General features: G+C 48.4%; 2 protein-coding genes across 2 annotated transcripts in view; both read right to left on the reverse strand.

The window, feature by feature from the left end:
* PLK1 (polo like kinase 1) overlaps positions 1–11248 on the reverse strand; it is an 11832-nt gene extending 584 nt beyond the window's left edge. The window contains exons 1-9 of the mRNA XM_058711463.1: positions 9821–11248; positions 8987–9155; positions 7822–7966; positions 6746–6839; positions 5116–5335; positions 1867–2022; positions 800–877; positions 452–606; positions 169–351 (exon numbers count right to left, since the gene is read on the reverse strand). Of these exons, the coding sequence (XP_058567446.1) occupies positions 169–351; positions 452–606; positions 800–877; positions 1867–2022; positions 5116–5335; positions 6746–6839; positions 7822–7966; positions 8987–9155; positions 9821–10228 (1608 nt within the window). The 5' untranslated portion in view covers positions 10229–11248. The remainder of the gene's footprint in view (positions 1–168; positions 352–451; positions 607–799; positions 878–1866; positions 2023–5115; positions 5336–6745; positions 6840–7821; positions 7967–8986; positions 9156–9820) is intronic.
* A 395-nt stretch (positions 11249–11643) lies between these two features.
* Positions 11644–23071, reverse strand: part of DCTN5 (dynactin subunit 5) — a 30790-nt gene continuing 19362 nt past the window's right edge. The window contains exons 6-7 of the transcript XR_009256781.1: positions 14005–14953; positions 11644–13759 (exon numbers count right to left, since the gene is read on the reverse strand). The gene's annotated coding sequence lies outside the window, so the exon portion shown is untranslated. The remainder of the gene's footprint in view (positions 13760–14004; positions 14954–23071) is intronic.

Raw genomic sequence — 23071 nt, forward strand, 5'->3', positions numbered from 1 at the left:
GGGGACGGGAGGGGAGACATTCTGGCCGCTGAGGGGTTCCCTCCCGCCCACTCTCTTCCTACCGCCCGATGCCAAGGACGGGTCCCACGCCGCCCCACCCAATCCAACCCTGGGGGCCTGCTGCCAGGCACAGGCATCCCTCCCCAACTCTTCCCCACCCCGGTTCACCTGGAAGAAGTTGATCTGCACAGAGCCGTTGCTGAGGTGTAGGATGATGGCGCTGCGGGTGCGAAACCAGGTGCGCAGGTAGGGTAGCCGGGCGAGCTCATCGCCTTCCCGAGGCGTGATGTTGGCGCCCGCCTTCAGCAAGTGTTCGCTCATGTAGTTCCGGAAGTACTTCAGGAGGGTGATCTGGTTGGAAGGGGAGGGAGGGAGGCCAGGGTTGGAGACTGACCCCTGGCGAGTGCCTCCCTCCCGCAACCCCAGGCCGCGGGGACCAGCCAGCACTCGCCTTCTTCATCAGGGAGTTGGGATGGGAGCTCACAGTGAGGTAGGACTCTGTGCCATCACGCTCTATGTACTGCAGGCTGTCGCCGTCATTGTAAAGGATCAGGCGTGTCGAGTCGTTGAAGAGCACCCCCACACTGTTGTCGCACAGCTGGTACCCTGGTAGGTGGAGGGGGGCCTCAGGGCGGGGAAGTAGGGAGCAGGGGGGGCACTGGGAGCTGGAAATGGGATGCCTGGGACGGAGAGGAGATTGTTGAGAGGACCTGGGAGCCGCATAAGGGAGGAGCCTGGAATAGCTCGAAGGGTCACTTGGCTTTATCTGAGCCGCCCACCCGTTCTGGAAGCAACCTACCAAGGCCGTACTTGTCTGAATAGTCCACCCATTTGCTGACCCAGAAGATGGGGATGCAGGCGGGATCCTCAGCCTCCTCTGTGACAGAAGCAGACAGACTGTTGGTCAGGACCAGCCTCCTCCCCTCCAGTCCACTCAGGTGGCCGACATCAGGAAGGGATGCTGGGCACCCTGCCTGGACTCAGTCAAGAGGTCTGGGACCCCAGAGGAGAGCCAAGCAGGGCTGTGTCACCACCAAGCCCTGGCAAGCAGCAGGACGGACAAGTCCCAGGGCAGAGCACCCTGTTCCTTTCATTTTACAGTCCGTCCATCTACTGATCAAAGGCCCACCGTGTGCCAGGCACTGTCGCAGGTACAGTGAGCAAGGGCCTAAAATCCAGGCTTCATGGAGCTTGTGTTCTTGTTACAGGGACGGAGGCTGAGCAGCGTAAATATGGATAAGGTCTCTAAGTTACTTCTATCATGGTGAGAGTCAGTGGCCAAGAGAGTAGTGAATTTTCTGGTCTGAATGACTAAAAAATTGTGAGGCAATACACAATTCCAAGTATCTCAAAATGTCATGTTCTGTGCATGCGATAATCCCCTATTTAAACACAAGAAACAAATAAAGAAATGAAGAATTATGGAGAAACCCACAGCAGCTGAGGGGGATGACAAGTGAAGTGCTAGGAGTGGGGGGTGGGGAAATGCTCGTGGGCAGACATCGGGAGGATGTGAGACGTGGAGGAAGCACATTACAGAAGAAGGGAGCGGTAGGAGCAAGAGTCCCGAGGCTCCCGCAGGTGAAGCAGGAATCCACAGAACGGCAGAAAACAGCATGTGCGGATGTGTAAAGGCAGCATGCTGGGGTTCTGGAAGACGGAGACAGAACAAGTGAATCAGAAAAAGAAAGGAGGGGCCTTGAATGCCAGGTTACTCCATTTGGATTTTGATCTATAGAAAATGGGGCGACTAAAGGTATTGGGGTGGTCGGGGCCTGGACAGGCCACCGACCTGCTGCGGCCGAGACTTCCCTGCCCTCTCCAGATGCCCAGGCGCCCCCGCCCCCAGGCCCCCACAGTGCCTACCTTGTCTCACCAGCCCCCGCTCTGAGGGCTTGGAGGCATTGACACTGTGCAGCTGTTGCAGCATGTCGCCTAGGTGGCCGTCAACCGCCTCATTGGTCTCCCGGACCACTGGTTCCTCTTTCTCCCGGGGCCGCTCGGGCGTGGGGTTCTCCATGCCTAGGAAGATGACGACACGTGCTCCTTAGCTGGGCACAAAGGCAGCAGGGTGGGAGGGGCATGGGACCCTCTACCACTGCTGGTATTCTTCCCAGGGAAAAATCATTTTAGCTGACATTGCTTTGGGTAAACTGAGTCAGTGTGGGATTACAGAGCAGCAGGTGCCATGCTCACGTGACAGGAACGTGGTACTCACACCTCCAGGGCCAAGGCAAGCCCTTAAGGAAGGTTTCACGGCCACATACAGCCGCAGAGCCTCAGACACTCAGACCTCTGCCCCAATGCTGGGCATTTGATGAAAACAGGAGATTTTTTTCCACCCCTAAATTCTGTACAGATGTCAAAAGAGTCTGAAAAGATACCCTTTGAGATTTGTCTCATAGGCTCTATTTGAGTGGTAGAAGCCTGATGATTTTTATTGTCTTTATGCTCAAGTGTTTCTTTCCCGACCAACATGTGGTAGTTCTTGTAGAACATGATTTTTGTCTTATATTTTTAAGATCAGAGTTTTCAGTTAAAAACAAACTATGCTGTACTAAGAACTTAAATGTGAAAATAATAAGATATTTGGGATTTGCTTTAAAAACTCTAGGAAAAAGGAGAAGTTGGAAATAGATCAAAGTAAGTATAGGCAAATGTTGCAAACTACTCAAAATGGATGATGTGTACATGGGGATTCTAGTACAGTTAATTCTCTCTACTTTTGAGGAAGTTTGAAAATTTCCAGCAGATCTTAAAAAAAAAAAATCCCTGGTGTTCAAATTCAAAAAAAAAAAACCAAACAAACAAAAAAACCCAACAATCTTTAAAATGGCAATATTACAGCCCAAAGAATAAATCCGTGAGTGTGCACTAATGTACATAACCAAATAAATGAGAGAGAAGTGACAGCTCTTCCTTATAGAAGAATTTCCATGAATTCAGAAGGAGTAGGGAAGAGAGGAATTTGCATTAGAACACCTCAGTAGCAACTGCTACAGCCAGATCCACAGAGCTCTACGTAGGATGCTAACATCCCTGGGCAAGAGTTTGAGGAACAGGGTCATCTCAAAGCAGCTTGGCGAGACATGTATTCATTACAAAGGGAAAAACTAACTCTGCAGTGGAAAAGTCCATCAGGCACTACCCTAACCAAGTGACCAAGATTAACATCACCAATAAAATGAAATGGCAAAAACAAAAAAAGAAATCCTTAACGGTATTAGATTACGACAGAAACAAATGAATTTGTTAAACAGGTGCTTATTAAATTGGTGCTATATCCACCCAAAGAAAAAAGGCATTTCAAATGACCTTTTTAAAAACATTATATATCCTTAGTGAAATATTCTAAGGAAAATGGTACTTCAATAAAATGTCATTTAATAAGAGGAACTTGTGTATAGATGCTGAAAAAGCTATGTTTATTAGTGTGAGGAAACAAGAGGGTCAGTTGCAAAGAAATACAAGAATAGGGGCGCCTGGGTGGCGCAGTCGGTTAAGCGTCCGACTTCAGCCAGGTCACGATCTCGCGGTCCGTGAGTTCGAGCCCCGCGTCAGGCTCTGGGCTGATGGCTCGGAGCCTGGAGCCTGTTTCCGACTCGGTGTCTCCCTCTCTCTCTGCCCCTCCCCCGTTCATGCTCTGTCTCTCTCTCTGTCCCAAAAATAAATAAAAAACGTTGAAAAAAAAAAAAAATTTAAAAAAAAATAAAAAAAAAAAGAAATACAAGAATAAAATAAAATCACGGGTGCCTAGGTGGCTCAGTCGGCTCAGGTCATGATCTTGCATGCGGTTCTGGATTCTGCGTCTCCCGCTCTCTCTGCCCCTCCCCCATTCCTGCGGTCTCTCTCTCAAAAATAAACATTAAAAAAAATTTTTTTTTAAATAAAAATAAATTCAAAGTCATAATATTGTATTTGGACACTCATAAATTACAAAAAGAAAAGTAGTAACTCCACAGCTGACAAGATTGTATGAATGTTAAATATCTTGAACTTGCTAATGGTGTTATGTGAATGAATCTTTGTTTTTAGGAAATACACGCTGAAGTATTAAGTGGTAAAGGACAGGAAGTATACCACTTACTCTCAAGTGGTTCGGGAGAAAACAGTGGATACACACAAATATATAACTTTATATATATTAAAAAGAGAAAGAGGTATAGTAAATGTAGAAAAACGTTATTTGGTGGAGAAAAGGAGTTATGAGATACAGGAGCTTCCATTTGTCCACCTTTTCCTAAGTTTGAAATAATATCAAAATAATGTGGTGAAAAAAATGTGACTCAGAAATAGCAGTACAAACTTCAAGTTTTTCCCCCAAAGTATGTACTTCCTCATTTTGTCCTCTGAAGAGAATCAGACATAATGACAACCCAAGCAAGGTGTGTAGTCTTATAAAAAGTGGCTGTCCCTTAAAAAAAAAATTTTTTTTTTTAACATTTTTCTTTTTTGAGAGAGACAGAGAGTGAGTCACAGAATCAAAGCAGGCTCCAGGCTCTGAGCTGTCAGCACGGAGTTCCACGCGGGGTTCAAACTCACAAACCACGAGATCATGACCTGAGCCAAAGTCAGACACATAACTGACTGAGCCACCCAGGCACCCCTAAAAAGTGGCTGTCCTTTTAAAGAGAGACCTACTGAAGCTTATGGGGGTAAAATGGCAAGATGTCTGGGATTAACTGCAAAGGAACAAAAATGGAACAGTGAAGCAAACGTGACAAAAAATTTTGCTAACTGTTGAATATGGGCCGGGGGTGGAGTGTAGGGGTCCAGTGCATTATGCCCTGCGTCTATATTTGGAATTTTTCGTATTTTTTTTCAATAGACCACAGAAGAGGGATGTTAGGAATTTTTAAAGTAAGTTTTGTGAACATGGCATTCAGTCCACTCTCCTCTTGGGCACAACAGGTCTGGCCCAGCCATGGTAAGGTCTTTCTTGCTAAGGCTGGCCCAGGGGAAGCAGGGCATTTTGCCCTGAGAGGATGGGAGGCCATGGACTCAAGGACTGGAGTCAGTCGTACTGCACACCTGGGTTCTGTGGGCCATCCATCCACACATCTGAAGCCTAGGCTCTCTCTGGGGGTCTGCTGTCTACGCAAACCCTTGTTTTACCTTTATTGAGGACTGTGAGAGGCTTTCGGTTGCTGGGGTCCAGACTGCTGGGAGCAATTGAAAACCGTGGTGCAATGGTGAGGCAGGTGATGGGGAGCCGGGCGGGGATATAGCCAGAAGTAAAAAACTCGTCATTGAGCAGCTCGTGAATGGTTGGGCGGGCAGTAGGATCTGTCTGAAGCATCTTCTGGATGAGGGAGGCGGCCACAGGGTTGATGTGCTAGAGCAGAGAGGGACAGCTGTAAGCAGGGGGTGATGGGGGACCCAAGGGCAGCACTGCCGTAAAGGAACCGTGGCCCCTGGCCTACATGCATGGCTCCCATATACCATGTTCGGTGGACACATACCTACCAGGTGCCCCACTGTTGGCTTTGCTGAGTTGACAAGTATCAACCTAAGTTGTGAGAATGATCACTTCTCCTTCCTTTTGAGACTCAATTTTAATGTGATTTCCCCTGAATTTTTTCTCGCATAATTTAAGTTGCTCACCACTAGAGTAGTACTTGAGAATGTAGGCTGTGAGGTCATAAAGACCTGGTTTAAGTCCCTGTTCCGTCCCTAATACCAGCTAGGACAAGTGACCTGACTTTCTAGGGCCTTTGTATCTTCATCTAGAAAATGAGACGACATAGCACCGAGCCTGAGCCCTGCAGGGTTCAATGGGAGATAACCCAGCACAGGTCAAATGCATAGTGACAACCTAGCATTAGCTGTGAGCTTACTCTGTGCCAGGACGGTGTTCCAAGCATGTCATGTACATTAGTGTGTTTACCCTTCACATAAAACAAGGGGTGGCAGTCTCTATTACCATCTCTCGTTTGCAGATGAAGAAACTGAACACAGGTTAAGCGCCTTTCCTAAGAATACACACCTAATGAGTGGTGAAGCCAGCACTAATGTGGGCTCGCTCACCCACTCTGAACCCTCTGAACCCTTCAGGATCTGCCCATCAGACAGTTAAATGATCCTTTGTGACAGATTTCACCTCTCTGTCCTTATGGAGATGGGGCTCTTGATTTCACACGAGTCAAGGATCCCAAACTGGAAAGCAGCCATGAGTCGGGCTTCTGCAGAAACAGGCTACTCCTTTCAACGTGCTGACAGCAGTGGTTGTGAAAAGGCACACCACTCTGGATTCACAGTGGTTCAGGATTCTGTGAGCACTTAGTGTATACAAGGCGCTCTAAGAGCCGCTCCAGGGGTAGTAAGTCCACTTTATAAGTGGGAAACTGGAAGCCAAAAGATTCAGGCCATTTGCCCACTGTGATCTGGCTGCCACGTGGCAGAGACCAGTTAACTCGAGAAGGTCCACTTCCAGAGCTGAAGTGGCACTTCTACGTCTGCCTCCTGCTCTTCCCCACCCCACCTTTTTTGCTCCTTACACATTTTGGGTTATACACCCAAACTCTAAGGATCTACAAATCCTCTCCCCTTACAATAAATGCTTTGGTGCACACCTATCAAGTTCTGTATGTTATTTCAGACACAGATCCACTAAAGCTCTGTGGCTCCCCTAGCAGTGGGGTTGACCTATCTCTAGCCCCGGGATATGACTGGGCTCAGTAAACAGCTTTTTGGGGGAAAACAAAACAAAACAAAACAAATTTAAACTTCAAGTGTTTTTAGTCACCTTGGGAATACTGTAGTCATTTTTCTTGATCCGGAGGTAAGTCTCTTTTAGGCAAGATGTCTCAAAAGGTGGTTTGCCCACTAGCAAGGTATACCTGTAAAAGCACAAGGTGGGTAGATTTGGCTCAAGGCTCGCAGCCAAAACCTAGATGCCAGAGGAATCATCTCAGGGCCAGAAGCAAGGCCGGGCATCTGGAAATTCTGACCTTCGGGCCCCTGAGGACAATCCTCAAGCCCATAGGAGCCAGGATATGGGCCGGGGTGAGCCCTCAGAAGACCGGTGATAGCCATAGTGACTTTTCAACTATAGTTTGTGGTAACCCGGGGCCCCAGAAGCTGCCGGCCAGTACAAATCAGGTCCAAGTGCGTGGGCTACCTTCCTCTACAGATGCAGCGCCATTTTGATAGTTCTGTATTCGAGGCCCGGAGCTTTCAGTTGAAAAAGCTCCACTGCAAATAAGTATGAAAGCCATTGCTACAACTCATTTCTAGCTCTCCAGTACTCAAATCAACAACAATAAAAAAGAGAATACCCGAAGGGCCCAACCCTCTACCCACTGCCCACCCACCTCAGAAGGCCTCGATCCAGATAGACTACAGGCACCTCCTTCTGTCAGCTCTATTCCTGACCTAAGTCCTCCCTCCCAGGGCTGCTTTCTAGATTGGTGCTTCTCAAACTTTACTGCGCATGGGAATCACCCGGGGATCTTGTTAAAATCCGGATTCCAATCCAGTCAGTAGTCTGGGTCCTGAGATTCTGCATTTCTAACAAGTTCCTAGGTGATGCTGCTGCTCTGTGGACCACACTTTGAGTAGCAAGGACCTAGAACAGATTTAGGGGGACACCCCCACCCCTCTCCCCCACCTTCCCCAGACACACAGCCCAGGCTGCAGGAATCCTACAAGATAACCTGTGACAAGGAAAGATATGGAAACTGGGCTTTGTTTTGGGGCAATCTGTTCTCTGGAACAGCCTCTCCATAGGCAGAAAGGTCCACAAGGTCAAGTCAGCCAGGTGAGACATCCAAAAGGGCCCTTGCTTAGGCCATGTGGGTCCTGAGACAACTCCCAACTTACATGATGCACCCAATGGACCACACGTCCACCTCGAAACTGTGCCCTTTCTTGCTCAGCACCTCAGGAGCTATGTAATTAGGAGTCCCACACAGGGTCTTCTTGCGTTCCCCGTCATATTCGACCTTGGTTGCCAGTCCAAAATCCCCTGGGACAGAGGGAGGAAGAGGGGGTGCTCAGATGCTAGCCTCTATCATCTGCCAATGCAGAAAGCTGGTACAGGTTTGAATGTCAAGAACAGGGTCATTTCCCCTTTTGCCCCTATATCTTGTAGGCAGCAGGGCTGCCCAGGCTTCCTCCCACCCTGCTGGCCCAGGGGAGGGGCCTCCTAGGGAGCCTCCTTGCCCCCCCCTCTTCCTTAGAAAGGAGGGCCCTTCTAGAAGGGAGTTGATGGAGACAGCACAAGTCAAATGCCTTCAAGGATCAAGCAAGTAAAGGTCAGTACTGCTATTTGGCAAGTTTGTGAGGAAATGATAGGGAGTGGTGAGGACTGTGGCGAATCCCAGGGGGTCTAAGGGGAACAGCTGCTTTTCAGCCAGGCAAAGAGCAGCCGGAAGGGATGCTGTCTCAGAACTGCTGGAGCTTCCAACAATATATGTTTAATATGTTTAAGAGGAGTCCAAATCCAAATTTGTATGTCAAGCATCCCAATTTGAAAAATGGAAACTAATTCAAATTCTTCTTTTAAAAAATTACTGCGTAGGAGCACTAAACAATGCATCTGCAGGATATTGGCTTGTGGCTCTTTATTTTAAATTTCGGTACTGGGGCGCCTGGGTGGCGCAGTCGGTTAAGCGTCCGACTTCAGCCAGGTCACGATCTCGCGGTCCGTGAGTTCGAGCCCCGCGTCAGGCTCTGGGCTGATGGCTCGGAGCCTGGAGCCTGTTTCTGATTCTGTGTCTCCCTCTCTCTCTGCCCCTCCCCTGCTCATGCTCTGTCTCTCTCTGTCCCAAAAATAAATAAAAAATGTTGAAAAAAAAATTTAAAAATAAATAAATAAATAAATAAATAAATTTCGGTACTAAAGAGGGATTCTAGAAGCAATCAACAGCCCAGACTTCTACCATCCTCTTCTCCCTCCCTGCCTCCTTCCTATTTTCCCTCTTCCAGCACCTCCTCATTCCCACTTCCGGTGGTGTCAAGCACCCCTTCCGGGTCCAGCACTCACCTATTTTCACCTCCAGATCCTCGTTCAGGAAAAGGTTGCCCAGCTTGAGGTCCCGGTGAATGACCCGGTTTCGGTGCAGGTACTGGCAGCCAAGGACGATCTGCCGAAGGTAGTAGCGGGCTTCGGGCTCCGTCAGTGCTTTCCTCCGCTTGTGCAACTCCAGGAGAGACTGGTTGGGGTTAAGAGAGGAGGAATGCGGAGCCGGTAACGATGCACTGGATAAAGGCAGCCGAGGACGCCCCACCCCCACCCTTATTTCTTCTCCAAGACAGCTACGATCCGTTCTCTCCCCTAAGCCTGGCCACAACCAGTCACAGCACCCCTTCTCCCACTAGCTCCCTCCCAAGCCCCCTACCTGGGATACCTCTTCCAGACCCACTCCTGGAAGCTCAGAGTTCTCAGTATCCCTCCCCAGGCCTTTTCGTAGCAGCAGATCCCTGTCCAGCCGCCTCCCTTCCCGGAAGCTCCTTGGTCTGGCTCCAACCACCCTCTCCCTGACCCAGCCCTACTCCGGAAGCTCCGGGTCTGCAGCACCCCTTACCCGGGACTCCTCCCTTAGCAACTCCGGAAGCCCTTGCGTCCATTGCCAGGATTCTCCTCCGACCTGCGCCTCCCCCACTCCGCTCAACACCTAGCGTCCAGGAGCTGCCTTTCCTAGCAGCAATAGGACTCGAGCGCTACTTAACCGCAACCCCTTCCCCTTGCAGCTCCAAGTGCAAAGCACGCTCTCCTCGAGTCCTTTACAATGCCTAGCCCAAGGTTTCCAGCACCTCTTCTGTAGCAGCTCCGAGCCCCCGGAGCCCCCAACCACGGCCCCCGGGCAGCGACACTCACTCTCCGGCGGCAGAGCTCCAACACCACGAACACGAAGTCGTTGTCCTCGAAAAAGCCGTGGAAGCCTACGATGTGCTGGTGAGCGAGACTGCGGTGAATGGATATCTCCATGGACATCTTCTCCTTCTGGTGAGGCTTGAGCAGCAACGACTTAGGCACGATTTTGCCAGCGAACACCTCCTTAGTGTCGGCGTCCGAGATCTCGAAGCACTTAGCAAAGCCGCCCTTCCCCAGAAAGCGTCCCCGCAGGTAGCGCCGCCGGCTGCGCGGGTCCACTAGGACCTCCGGGATCTCTTTCGCCGGCGGAGCGGCCGCTGGAGCCCCGGGAGCTGCAACTCCGGGGCCCCCGGCTTTCCCTGGGTCGGCTGGTGCCCGCGCCAGCTTCCCTGCAGTTGCCGCCGCACTCATGTTCCCGGAGTTGCTCCGCAAACCTAGCAGAGTCTGGGCAGAGACCTGGCACCACTTCGCTCCTCCTCGAATTCAAACGCGGCGCCGGGAACGTTACAAGAGCCTGCGCGCCACTGATTGGCCGCGGGGATTTAAAATCCAAACCCGCCCGCCGCGCGGCACGATGGGAGCGTTCTGCACCGCTGCTGCCTTTAAACCCTACCCAGCTCCGGGTAGGGGAGAAACTTGATTGACAGGCACTCGCTGGGCGCAGACACGTGGGATGCCTGGGAAACCGTACACGGCGTGGGGATGCAGAGACCCAGCCCGAGGAGAGGGGGAGTTCAGGGCTTCTCCCTTTCTCGACGGCCGGGGAGGTTCCTGCAGTTCCCATGCACCTCCTCCAGGAAGCTTTTCCTAACACTTTCCTCCACCCCCCACCTGCCTTCTAGATTATAAACTCTGAGAATAGAGACCTGGCGGCGCAGCCTTAAGCACTTGCCTCTGATGTCCTCAGCTCCAAGACACCCCAATAAACGAAAACTCAAGTAAAACCACGGTGCTTGCCAGCTGCTCCTAAGCCCCTCCGGAATATAGAGCAACTCTACTCAAAGCATATATGGTTCAGGGATCACCAGCATCACCATCACCTGGGAGCTTGTTAGAAAGAAAATTTCAGGCCTTACTTACCCCAGACCTCCCGAGTGAGAAAGCTGCCTTTCAGTGTGAATGCCAGGTGATTCCCACACATCCTGATGTTTGAGAAGCACGGTTCCAGGCACCCCCACAATACAAGAAAGTTGTCTGGCTCGCTCATTGCTAGATTTCCCAGAGCCTGAAAGAGTGGACCCTCAGGTCTTTGGTCTGAGGAGGGATGGCTGGTTGGCAAAATGCCTCGCAAGCCGGTAGGCCAAGGCCAAATTGTCCTGCAGGGGTGTTGTGTTTGGCTTCCCACATTTGAAAATTTGGATTCGTTTACAGCACTTAAAACTCAAGAGGGCTCACATAAAAATTCAGATTTGTGGCTTTTCCAAAAAAAAAAAAAAAAAAAGGAAAAAAAAGCAAAACAAAACTAGAGGCTCTGACAACTCCATACCCACATACCTTCCCTGTTTGCCGCTGTTCTCAGCCATCTCCCTCTGCCCATTTCCCTGACTTTCGAAAGTACTGGAGTAGCAACCCTAGAACGGCAAAATACCCAGGTTAGAAGCACTTTCTCTGTGCCCCTTGGCGCCCTATGATGTCTCTGATAGAGCCCAGCAAATATCAGCCATATTATTGTAAGTATATCTTTACCTGCCTCCCAGTAAATGCAGAAGCAATGATGACATCTTTCCTAGCCCGTGTCCCAAACTCCCAGAGCAATGCCTAGTAAAAAAGGGGGGGTAACTGAAATGTTTGCTGAATAAAAGGAAGGTTTTTTACTTTTACTCTGGTGGTGTGTAATCTCTTTATTGAAGTTTAAGATATGTAGAAAGCATATATATCATAACTGTACAGCTCAATGAATTTTCACAACTTGAACCCACCCCGCATAAACAACACCAGACTGAGAAAGAGAACACTACCAACACCCAGAAGTCCCCCTTGTTCCTGTTTTGGGAGTCCCCAAAGTGCCCTCCCCCCCCAGTTTGATGATTTGTTAGGAGACTCACAAGACTCAGCATATAGTCTTACTGACAGCTGGCTATAATTTATTACAGCAAAAGGCTACAAAGCAAAATCAGCAAACAGAAAAAGGTGCATAGCACAAAGCCCAGAGGAAACCAGGTACAAGCTTCCCAGAGACTTCTCACAGTATAGACACAAAGAACACTAAATTCCTCCAGCAATGAGTTATGACAGCAAGTGTGAAGTGTTATTTGTCAGGGAAGCTCCTTAGAGGCTCAGTGCCCAGGGTTTTATACTGCTGGCCCAATAGGCTGGCCAAGTAGACACCCTCTGCCTGGCACATACCAAAATGTTGGATTCCTGGAAGAAAAGCAGGCATTTAGCATAAACCATACTGTCTGCACAGTTTAGGCACAGTGAGCCATTCTTACTATTTAGGTAATGGTGAGAATCCACTCAAAATCCAATTACCCAGATGCCAGCCAAGGGTCAGCCTTGCAAACAAGGAGAGCAGTCTCAGGCTTACTGTGTTAACTCCCTTCTGCGCTGTCCATCCCCTTGGCCCTTGGCCTTGGCTCATGCTTCTTTGCAGCAAATGTATTATCAGTAGGACCCCATGCAAAAAGATGAGCCCAAACTGCAGTGCTGATCTGTTATGCCTGCCAGGGGTCCCATTAACCATCAAAGTCTACTTTAGATATAATGTTATATGTCAACTATACCTCAATTAAAAAAAGAACAACAGTCTATCTTAGAAAGCCAAGTGGCTTCCTCCCTAAACTTCTGTATGATTCATTTTTACCTGGCCCCAGGCACCAATTCAGGTACAGCACAGCCGTGGCCAGTAAGTTCAGGCTGATCTGAAGCCTTCCAGGGCTGAGGCAATGTAGTGACAGGGCACAAAGACATTAGTACAGTCCCAGAGGGCACATGGTCCCACTGGAAATGAGTTTTCAATGTTAGGGTACCTCAAGCAAGACATATGTTAGGCAGTGAAGGGTAACAGGGCCCCCAGTGTAAGCCTCTTACCACGGTTCTCCTGCCCTAGGGCTTCCAGTTCGGTCTGGAAGATCCAGCCAGCCCTTGGTATCGGAAGAGCTGCCTGAAGGCAGTCAGTTCCAAACAATTCTACTTGTCTGTGATACAAGTGTCCCCATCTCATGAGTGTGCATTCTGTGTGGAAGTTCAGGGCCCTGGCCCCCTCTGTCGTCAGAGTCAGGGCTGCCTGGTGTGATCACAGGCTCAGCGGTCTGAACTCAAAGCACTCCAGAGCATGGAAAGGTAGCACTGGAGCTTTCCGTGAGGAAGAGGGGAAAGCTTCCAAGATTATAGATGCCCCCCACCATTTCCCCCAGGCTCCCCAGGTGCCAGGACTTTGCCTTTTCATTGCTACAAAATCTGTAGGCCCCGCTGTTCAGCAACCCAACGACATTCTTCCAATCCCCTCTTAGTCTCCTCCAGGCTTTTTATCTGCAAAGGCTGTATGCAAGAGACACAAATACATTTTTGCAGATAAACATTTTTATCTAACTTAACCAGAAAGACAAATTCAGGCATTGGTCAGGATGTGTTACAGGGGTTGAACTGTGTCCCCTCTGCCATTCCTATGTTGAAGCCTTAACCCCCAGTACCTCTGAACTGTGACTCTATTGGGAGACAGGACTTTCAAAGAGCTGATTGAATTAAAATAGAATCACTAGGGTGGGCCCTCATCCAAACTGACTGGTGTCCTTAGAAGAGAAGATCAGGATACAGACAGCACAGAGGGGTGACTATGTCAGGACACGGTGAGAATCTATAAGCCAAGAGAGAGGGCTTGAGAGAAGTCAAACCCACCAATACCTTGGTCTTGGACTGCAGGCCTCTAGAACTGTGAGAGCACATATTTCTCTAATTTAAGCCCCCCAGTCTGAGGCATTTTGTTCTGGGAGCCCTGGCAGACTAGTGGAGGATGAAAGCTTGAATTTTCTTTTTTTTTTTTAATTTTTTTTTTAACGTTTTATTTATTTTTGAGACAGAGAGAGACAGAGCATGAACGGGGGAGGGGCAGAGAGAGAGGGAGACACAGAATCGGAAGCAGGCTCCAGGCTCTGAGGCATCAGCCCAGAGCCCCACGCGGGGCTCGAACTCACGGACCGCGAGATCGTGACCTGAGCCGAAGTCAGCCGCTTAACCGACTGAGCCACCCAGGCGCCCCAGAAAGCTTGAATTTTCAAAAGTTTCCAAATGGGTGTACATCATCTCCCATTCCTTTTATTCAGTGAACAGCCTAGATCAATCCCTCTTGAGACAGCTATATTCAAATAATGAACCTACCTTACTAGGTGTGTATGGGGGTGGGGGGGGGGGTGCAGTAAGGAAATAGAATCAGGCTATCAGCCCACTGTGGTTAAGCTGCAACTAGTCTAGAAAGCCGAACACAAGTCAACACCAGTGAGACATCCCTGCCGAGAAGGCCCAGAGTCTGATCTTCAACAGCAGTGGAGGGGTCACAGTCCCTGTGATGTGCCCTCCCCCAACATTGGCAGGGATCACAAATCAGGATGCAGGTAGCCTCCGCATTCGCGACAAAGAGCTGACCAGCAGCTTGATTGTAGATGGTCCCATCAGAGAATAAGCCTTCTCCTGTGGGCATGTGTATGTGGCCCGACAGTCCGGCCAGCATCCACGATGTAGGTTTTCATAATACATAAGAGAGCTCTACAGAAGGGGTCCTAAACCTTCAACGGTCCCAGGGTCTGAGTCCTATTCATGGAGCCTGTGTCTGCTTCCAGGTCAGCACAGCTCCTGCTGGGGCTGAAACAGCTCACAGAGGCCAGTTTTGAGCTAGTCACATGCAGACTTTTACAATTAGTGAATCTGGGATTCCAAGAGAGCCAGCTGCTTTTCTTTGGCTTCTTGCAGGAAGTCATACTGCAGTACCAGACAGCCATGGTCCAAGTCCAAGTGACAAGCAAGGCTTCCTTTTCATGTTGTCAGTCTGACCCACTCAAAACCATGTACATCATGCTGGCCTGGCATCAGCCTCTAGGCGTTGGACATTTCACCTAGGGCTCACTGGCAATGCAACTGCTTTTTCAAATTCCAAATGTGCGTTTCCATCCAGAAATTGCTTCTCTTTTCATGTTGTCTCCCCTTCCAGAGGTTCCAACAGACACAAATCATAGCAAAAATCAACAGTTACATGAAAACTTGTTCTGGTTCCAACACAAAGAATTTAAACTCCAACACACCCGCCAGAAGCTGTATCTCACCAACACCTTCTTAATTTTTTTTTTTTTTTGGCATCTTTCTTTGATTGGGATGATCCCTCTAGCATTTATGAAACTGTGAAGTATGTGACATTTTAAACCAGTTTTATATTTCCAGATACAAGAGCTACAAAATACAAAATCATTTTTAAAAACTTCCCTTTTTTCCTCATTGCAAATTTACTCAAACCCCTAGCAGTAAATTCAGCATCAAGAGAACTGTTAATTACAGGCCTGAAGTGCTAACTCTTTTCTGCAGAGGCAGAAACAACCCCCACAAGATAAGACTTTTAAGCAATGGAATCAACCAATAATACATTTGAAGGCCACTGAGTACCCACTGCATGTATATTCTATTTATTCCGTTTAGAAATGGACACACACTTAAAAGACAAAGCATTGGGCACCTGGGTGGCTCGGTCAGTTAAGCATCCGACTTCGGCTCAGGTCATCTCACAACTCATGAATTCAAGCCCCGCATCGGGCTCTGTGCTGACAGCTCGGAGACTGGAGCCTGCTTTGGATTCTGTGTCTCCCTGTCTCTCTGCCCCTCCCCCCCCCATACTCTGTCTCTGTCTCTCAAAAATGAATAAACATACAAAAAAAGAAAAAAGAAATGACAACGCATTGAAAAAACAGTAATTCCCTTTGATGTTTAGCAACTGTTTTCTTTTTCATATTCCCTTCTAGCTCTTGTCAACACGGAGTTTCCATTGATACAGCTGCAGTGATGCCACATTAATACAATCTATCTGCAGAGCGTCAGTGATACTAACAGTGAGCCCTCACTGAGCACTCCGCATATACCAGGCATGGGGCTAACAGCTTTACGGAGATGATCTCACTGCATCCTCAAAAAGACCTTATTCCCATTTTCAAGATGAGGACATGGGCACTTCCGGATGAGGTTACTGCCCGAGGTCCTGTAGCCAGGGAATTGCAACCCAACTCTGCTGACTCTGGAGTACGCCTCATCCTGCCTCTGGGGGCCCTGTCTGTCTGGCCAGCCGCAAATCCCAGATTCACTTGTTCACTCCCTCCCTCCCTCCCTCCCTCCCTCCTTACCAACAAGCAATACGATATATTGGTTAAACTGAAGAACTCTGGGTTCAAACCCTCCTCCTTACAAGCTGTGTGACATTGGGCAAGTTACTTAACCTCTCTGTGCCTCTATTTCCATGTCTATAAAATGGGGATACTTAAAGTGCCCATCTTCTAGGATTCTATCTGTGATGTGCCCATCTCCAAAGGTTCTTGTAAAGAGCGTCTATGAGGACAGCACTTGAAACACACCGGGGACATAGTCATGTCAGTTGTTGCTATTATTATTGAAACAAAAACAACCTGTACCTACTCCCAGGGAGCTCAGAGTCTCCAAGAGGCCTTAGAGTTTCTGAGTCTCAGATTTCCTTATTCTCCCCCTCTGGCCCTACTGCTTTCGCAGGCTCTCGCTGTTCCCATGCGAAGTCAGAAAGTGCACTCAGCAGACGCCGAAGGTTGAGATGAATACAGCTGAAAAGAGGGATGTTGGTAGGGCCCAGAAAGACCATGGCCGAATGTCTAGACCCAAGGTCTGAAAGCCAGAGAGGGTGTGGACTCCATTCTTGTGTCTCTTCTCTTGGACGATTTTCTTATGCATCGACCATATATGTGATGCCCAGCAGACTTAAAGATACAGAACAAGCCATCTCCTCTCCTCGGGGAAGCAGGTCGTCCTGCGCTAACTCTTCTTGCTCCAGGGTCTGGGTCAGAGTGCCTAATGAAAAGTAGGTGTGCCCAACTCACCAGCAAAAACTTCAGGAAAACAAAGAATTAACTGACTGGGCAGCAAGGATGGTCCTCAGCATCAAGTACCTTGGAGGCTCAGGATACTGGGGGACTGCATAAAACATGGATTCTAGCTCAGTCATTAATTAGCTTTGTGACACTAGGAAAGTTGACTTAACCCTTCTGAAGATCAGTTTCCTCCTCTGTATAATGAGTTCTAAAAATCCCTACTTTTTTGACAGGAAGATTAAATGTTTTCTAATAAGTGCCTGGAATCTGGTAAGTGCAAAGCAAGGAAGGGTGATTTCTGTTTCCCATCTCTTCTTTGTGGTGGATTGATTATAAATGAGCTGATGTTCTTTCTAAATTTAAAAATACGTAAGAATGTTGTACCTTACACTATGAAGGATTTTACTCAAGATTTTTCACTTACTAATAATAGCTGTTACAAACTACCAGTCACTAAGCACTTACCCTGAGCCAGGGCTCCTGCTTTACACGTCTGAGTGCATTTAAATCCTCATAACAACTCCTAGGCATCTTCCCCATTTTATTGATGAGAAGTCTGAGGTTCCACAAGGGGAGATAACTTGCCCAAAGTCACAAGGCTAGTACGCAGCAGGGCTGGGGTTTGATCTTCCTGCCTCCAGTGCCCACTCTTCACCACTGTGACCTGAAAAGGGGCCCCCAGGCCTCCATTGGGGAACTCTGTTTCTTTGGCTTTCTCTCCCCTACTAAGCTATAACATCCCTACAGACAGGATCTGGCTCCATCTTATTGTCTACTGTATCTCCAGGGGCTAGGGCACCACCGGGCACTCAGCAGTGGCTCAAAAGGTATTTGGTAAATGAGCAAATGAGTGATATAGCATGTGCTCAGGGCCCCGCCTTCCGAGCCCTAAAGGTAGCAAGTGCATATTCTAGAAAAGCACATTAGTGGGGGCTCTAGAAGTGTTTCAGTGATCAGGGACTTGGGAGAAACTGGTCCAAGCTGGCAGGACACTTTGTTGACAACTTTTTTGAAATAATCAAGCCTTAACACAATGTTTCAACACTGCCAATGTCATTACAGGGGCCTTGCAACTCCATTGAAGCTACCCCCTGGGGATCAGCCAGCTAGCTCTGATCACCCAAGGCAACCATCCAGGTCCATTAATGTCAATTTGTCCTAGAGAATGGCTGAGGGCAAGTCAGAATGTGTCTGGGGCTCCATGTTCTAGACTCTTGTGGGCTCTCACTGGCCACATCAATACACCAAGAAAGACCTACCTAGCCACCAAGATCCCTTCTTTATAGCTGAGAAACTTCCAAGGATGTATTAAATAGAAGTAATGTTTGTCTGATTCACTTCAAGTCTGCCATTACCCACATGGGTCAGTGACTAAGAAAGGAAGCGTGGCCTCAGGCTCTGAGTGAAATGGCCCATGCAGAAGTGACTAATTCTGAAGCCACTGCACATCCCAAACAACCACAGTAACCCTGTGCAACCACATGCACCAGAATCAGTCAACAGAAGGCACACGAGTCAGTCATTCAACCTTGTCCCCTGTACCTGGGATCTTGCAACATAACACTTATCTAGGCTGGGTAGGGACTGAGGGGAGGAGGGGCTCACCCCATTAAGTATGGGCTGGATACCCACAGGCTCACATCTGACTCCTCAGGAGCTCACAGCTAGTGTGGGCTCAGACAAGAACACAAGTACATAACTAGAATTCTACCTAGACCTTGACAAGGGCTCCTCTAACAAGGTGCTATGGGGTCCACAAGGAAGAAGTTCCAGGCAGAGGAGCATCCTCTAAATGGCTCTTTATTATTACTACTTATTTTTTTAAGTTGGCTCCATGCTGGACATGGAAGCCTGAACTCCCAACCCTGAGATCAAGACCTGAGCTGAAGGGTGCCCAGGTGGCTCAGTTGGTTGAGCATCTGACACTTTTTTTTTTTTTTTAATGTTTATTTATTTTTGAGAGAGAGAGAAAGACAGAGTATGAATGAGCGAGGGGCAGAGAGAGATGTGGAAACAGAATCCAAAGTAGGCTCCAGGCTCTGAGCTGTCAGCACAGAGCCCGACATGGGGCTCGAATCCACGAACCTTGAGATCATGACCTGAGCTGAAGTCAGACACTTAACCGACTGAGCCACCCAGGCGCCCCGAGCGTCTGACTCTAGATTTCAGCTCGGGTTGTGATCTCGTGGTTCATGGGATCAAGTCATGGTGGGTCAGGCTCTGTGCTGGCAGCGCAGAGCCTGCTTGGGATTCTCTCTCTCCTTCTTCCTCTACCCCTCCCCTGCTCATGCTCTCTCCCCCTCAAAATAAATAAATAAACATAAAAAGAAAACAGAGGGGTGCCTGGGTGGCTCAGTCGGTTAAGCATCGACTTTGGCTCAGATCATGATCTTGCAGTTCATGAATTCAAGTCCCACATCGGCTCTGTGCTGACAGCTCAGAGGCTGGAGCCTGCTTCTGATTCTGTGTCTCCCTCTCTCTCTGCCCCTCTCCTGTTCATGCTCTGTCTCTCTCTCTCAAAAATAAACATTAAAAAAAAAAAAAAAAAAAGACCTGAGCTGAGATCAAGAGTTGGACGCTTAACCAACTGAGCCACCCAGGTGACCCTAAATGGCTCTTTATCAACACTTCACTTTGGCTAAGCAACATCCTTCCTGTGCCAGGCCCAGGTACAACCAGAGGCATCCCACCCCCAAGACCAAGGGTAATGAGAGATTGGACAGGCAGTAAGAGTAGGCAGATAAACAGAGGGCAGTGAAGACAAGTGGAGAAAAGGAAGAGGCCTTAACTGGACAGCAGGTGATTTTTCCTGCCCAGCATCCATCCATCCCCTCTTCTGGCAACATCACCCCCCACCACAGCCACCCAACACCAACTCTCGGACCATGTGAGGATGTGTCCCTGGTCTAGGCAATCAGTGCATTCCACCTTCCTGGCCACAGTGATTACTTGAGGCTGAATACATCCCAGGTTTGGACCAATGATAGCCAGGTCTAGGGGTTCTGTCGGGGAAAGGGAGCTCTTTCTACCAATAACTGGAGCTACACGGTCACTCGTGAAGCCTGAGAATGAAGCCAGCTCAAAGGAAAGCAGAGTCAAGAACCGAAGAGACAGATCCCTGATGATGCTGTTGTGAGTCTTGGAATATGGCTTGAAGCCTAACCTGGCCCTGGCCTTATCAGCTACATGAGCCAATTAATTTCCCCTGTCCCCTAAGACAACTGGAAAGAGTCCCAGCCGAGGTCTCTCCCATCTGTCTGCTGTTCAGAGAGTATTGTGAAGACAAGGAGACTTTCTTCTCTGGGGTTTTAAAGGTAATTATCTAGTGACAGATTGTCCCTGGGGTGAGAGCCACCATGGAGACAGAGTCCAGCTGGCCTTTCCTAGGACACATATGACCACCAACATCCTTTCCAACAGTATCAGTAACGAGTAATTATAGACTCGTTTACTATTTGTAGTAGCTATTATTTGCCCAGCATCTTGTTTTGGTGATGGGCTCTGCTGTTCCTCAGCCATGGGGGGGATGGAGGAAAGCTCATGACCTACATCAGGTTTATCATAGGGCTGCACACCCTAGGGCAGTGATTAATCCAAGAGGGTATGGGACTCGCCAGAAACCACTGAGGACCTTTCTGTAAGGATTTTCCAAATTAGAACTGGGGGGAAGAAGCCTCTCTCTCAGGGCTAGTAAGCTGAGAGGGTAGAATCTGGAGCAGTCAGCTGCCATGGGCTCCAATGCATGAGAGAACTCGCTTACAGTAGGAGAAAAGGAAGCCAATGCAGACCTGGGAGAGCTTGCTTACTGTTTCCCTGTGTCCAATCTCCCCCTCTCCCTTTTACTGTTAGACTCTCCTTCCTCAGAGTTTTAGCTATGCAGCCAGTGACTAAATTTGCCTCCTCCCTTGTAGCTAAATGTGGTCACGTGACAAGATAGTAGGAACTTGGGTATTTGATGGTTTCCTGGAGCCCACACCTATCTGCGCTGAACAACCTGACTATCCCCACACTGCTAGGTGAGAGACAGCCACTGTAGTTCGGTGGTCTCTTTGTTACAGCAGCCCAGTCTGTACCTTTACTAACGTACAGGTGAAAAAGAAATAGAAAACAAAGAGCCGTATTGGGTTTCAGTCTCTGGATATAATTATCCCTGCAATGATAATGTTATTACTTGCAGAGTGCTAGGAACGATCTTTAATGTTTACATATAGTACCTCATTTAATCAGAACCAATTCTATGGGGGTGCCATTGTCATCCCCATTGTACAGCTTAGGGTACAGGGCAGAGAGATTAAGTAACTTCCCCAAGGTTCACATTACATTGCTTCCGAAGCTAACCTTTTCCATGATCTGTTGTGTAAGCCAATAAAACCCCTTTCTTACTTAAACTGGCTCGGGCTGGATTTCTGTCACTTGCAACAAAGCATTCTAACTGGATTTTTATCTAATCTAGCTTGCAGATTCCTCTATAGAGTGCCAACTATATGGTACAGAATTTTAAGACACTATTTACTGACTGCAAGCAAGACACAGTTCCCATGAAACCTGCTCCCATTTAGCTCTTAAACGACCACTGCAGCTACAAGACAGCAAGGCATGTTGCAAGGAGACAGTCTTCTCAGGGGGACACTGGGCTTCCTGCCTGGGGCAGCCACTGCTGGATGGTTCATCCCATACCCACTCCCAACCCCCTTTCCCTTGCCTGCCTAAAAAAGCAAAATACTTTCTCAGCTTTCTGAACAGTGAGGGCTGGCTGGATGATACAATTTTGGGCAATGAAAGGTTTTACAACAGAGAGGAATTCCAGCATAGTGATGAAAAGTATGGGCTCTACATGCAGACTGCCTTGACTCACCATCCCATCAGATGTACAAATTTGAGCATTTTACTTAACCTCTGTTCCTTGGGGAAGAGTAATGGTACCTATCCCTGGTGGTGGTGAGGACTAAAGAAGTTAATAAATGTGCAGAAGTCAGAAGAGTGCCTGGTACATGGGGGAACGCTATGTAAATATTAGTGACTGCCATTTTTATCACCCGTATGTGCCAAAGGTGGAACCGCCTCTAAGGTGTATCATTCCGTAGAAGCAGCAAGGTGCAAAGCTGCACACCTACTATGTGCTCACAGTTGTATGAATACACAGGCTGCGGTATACATACGTATCTGCTGCTGCATGCAGACAGTCTCTGGTAGGACACACCAAAACCTGTTCAGAGTAGTTGCCCCTGGGCAGTAGAATGTGCAATCGGGGTTCTAGACTGGGAAGTTCTACTTCACTGCATGTCCCTTTTCCACTAACTGGATTGGGTTTTTGGAATCTCGTACATGAGTTACTCAAGGCTTTTAAAATCGTGTTGAAGGGCGCCTGGGTGGCGCAGTCGGTTAAGCGTCCGACTTCAGCCAGGTCACGATCTCGCGGTCCGTGAGTTCGAGCCCCGCGTCAGGCTCTGGGCTGATGGCTGGGAGCCTGGAGCCTGTTTCCGATTCTGTGTCTCCCTCTCTCTCTGCCCCTCCCCCGTTCATGCTCTGTCTTTCTCTGTCCCAAAAATAAATAAAAAACGTTGAAAAAAAAAAATCTTTAAAATCGTGTTGAAGAAGCTTTTAAAAGATCCCACTTTCTCTTAATTTTCACTGTTCACCCACAAGATGGGCAGTCAAAAAATTATATGTCAATTACATTTCAATGAAGCTGGAAGAAATAAATTGAAAAAGAAAATGGACAGTTGCATAAAGTGGTACGCTTCCTTCTGGAGGTATTCAAACACAGGCTGGATGGTAATATGTTAGACATGCCCTGCAGGATTTCACTAGCTAACAAGAGGGTAGTTTAGACGGCAACAAAGCTCTGCCAATTCCAAGATCTGCCTTTATGGTGGCACGAAAGGAGAAGTGAGTTGGGGGAGATGCCAGGAAATGACATCAATCAATCAAAACAAAGTAAAAAACTGCAACCATCACAGACTACTGACATCAAGTAGGATGCACAGTAGATGTGCTCCAAGGGCAAGCCTAGTCTCATCTTACCAGGGCACAGCTGAGTAACATGGCTATGTTGTCAGATAGGCATGGGGGGTGACTCCTGGGTCAGTCACTTCTTCATTGTATGAACTGGACCAGTTACCTAAGATCTTTGAGTTTTTTTCTCATCTGTAAAATGGGAACAACATCCACCTTACTGGGTTGGTGTGAACCGTAAGCAAACCAGTGAATGTCAAGTCTGTAGCAG

This window comes from Neofelis nebulosa, chromosome 18, assembly GCF_028018385.1.
Source record: "Neofelis nebulosa isolate mNeoNeb1 chromosome 18, mNeoNeb1.pri, whole genome shotgun sequence".
Classification (NCBI taxonomy): domain Eukaryota; kingdom Metazoa; phylum Chordata; class Mammalia; order Carnivora; family Felidae; genus Neofelis; species Neofelis nebulosa.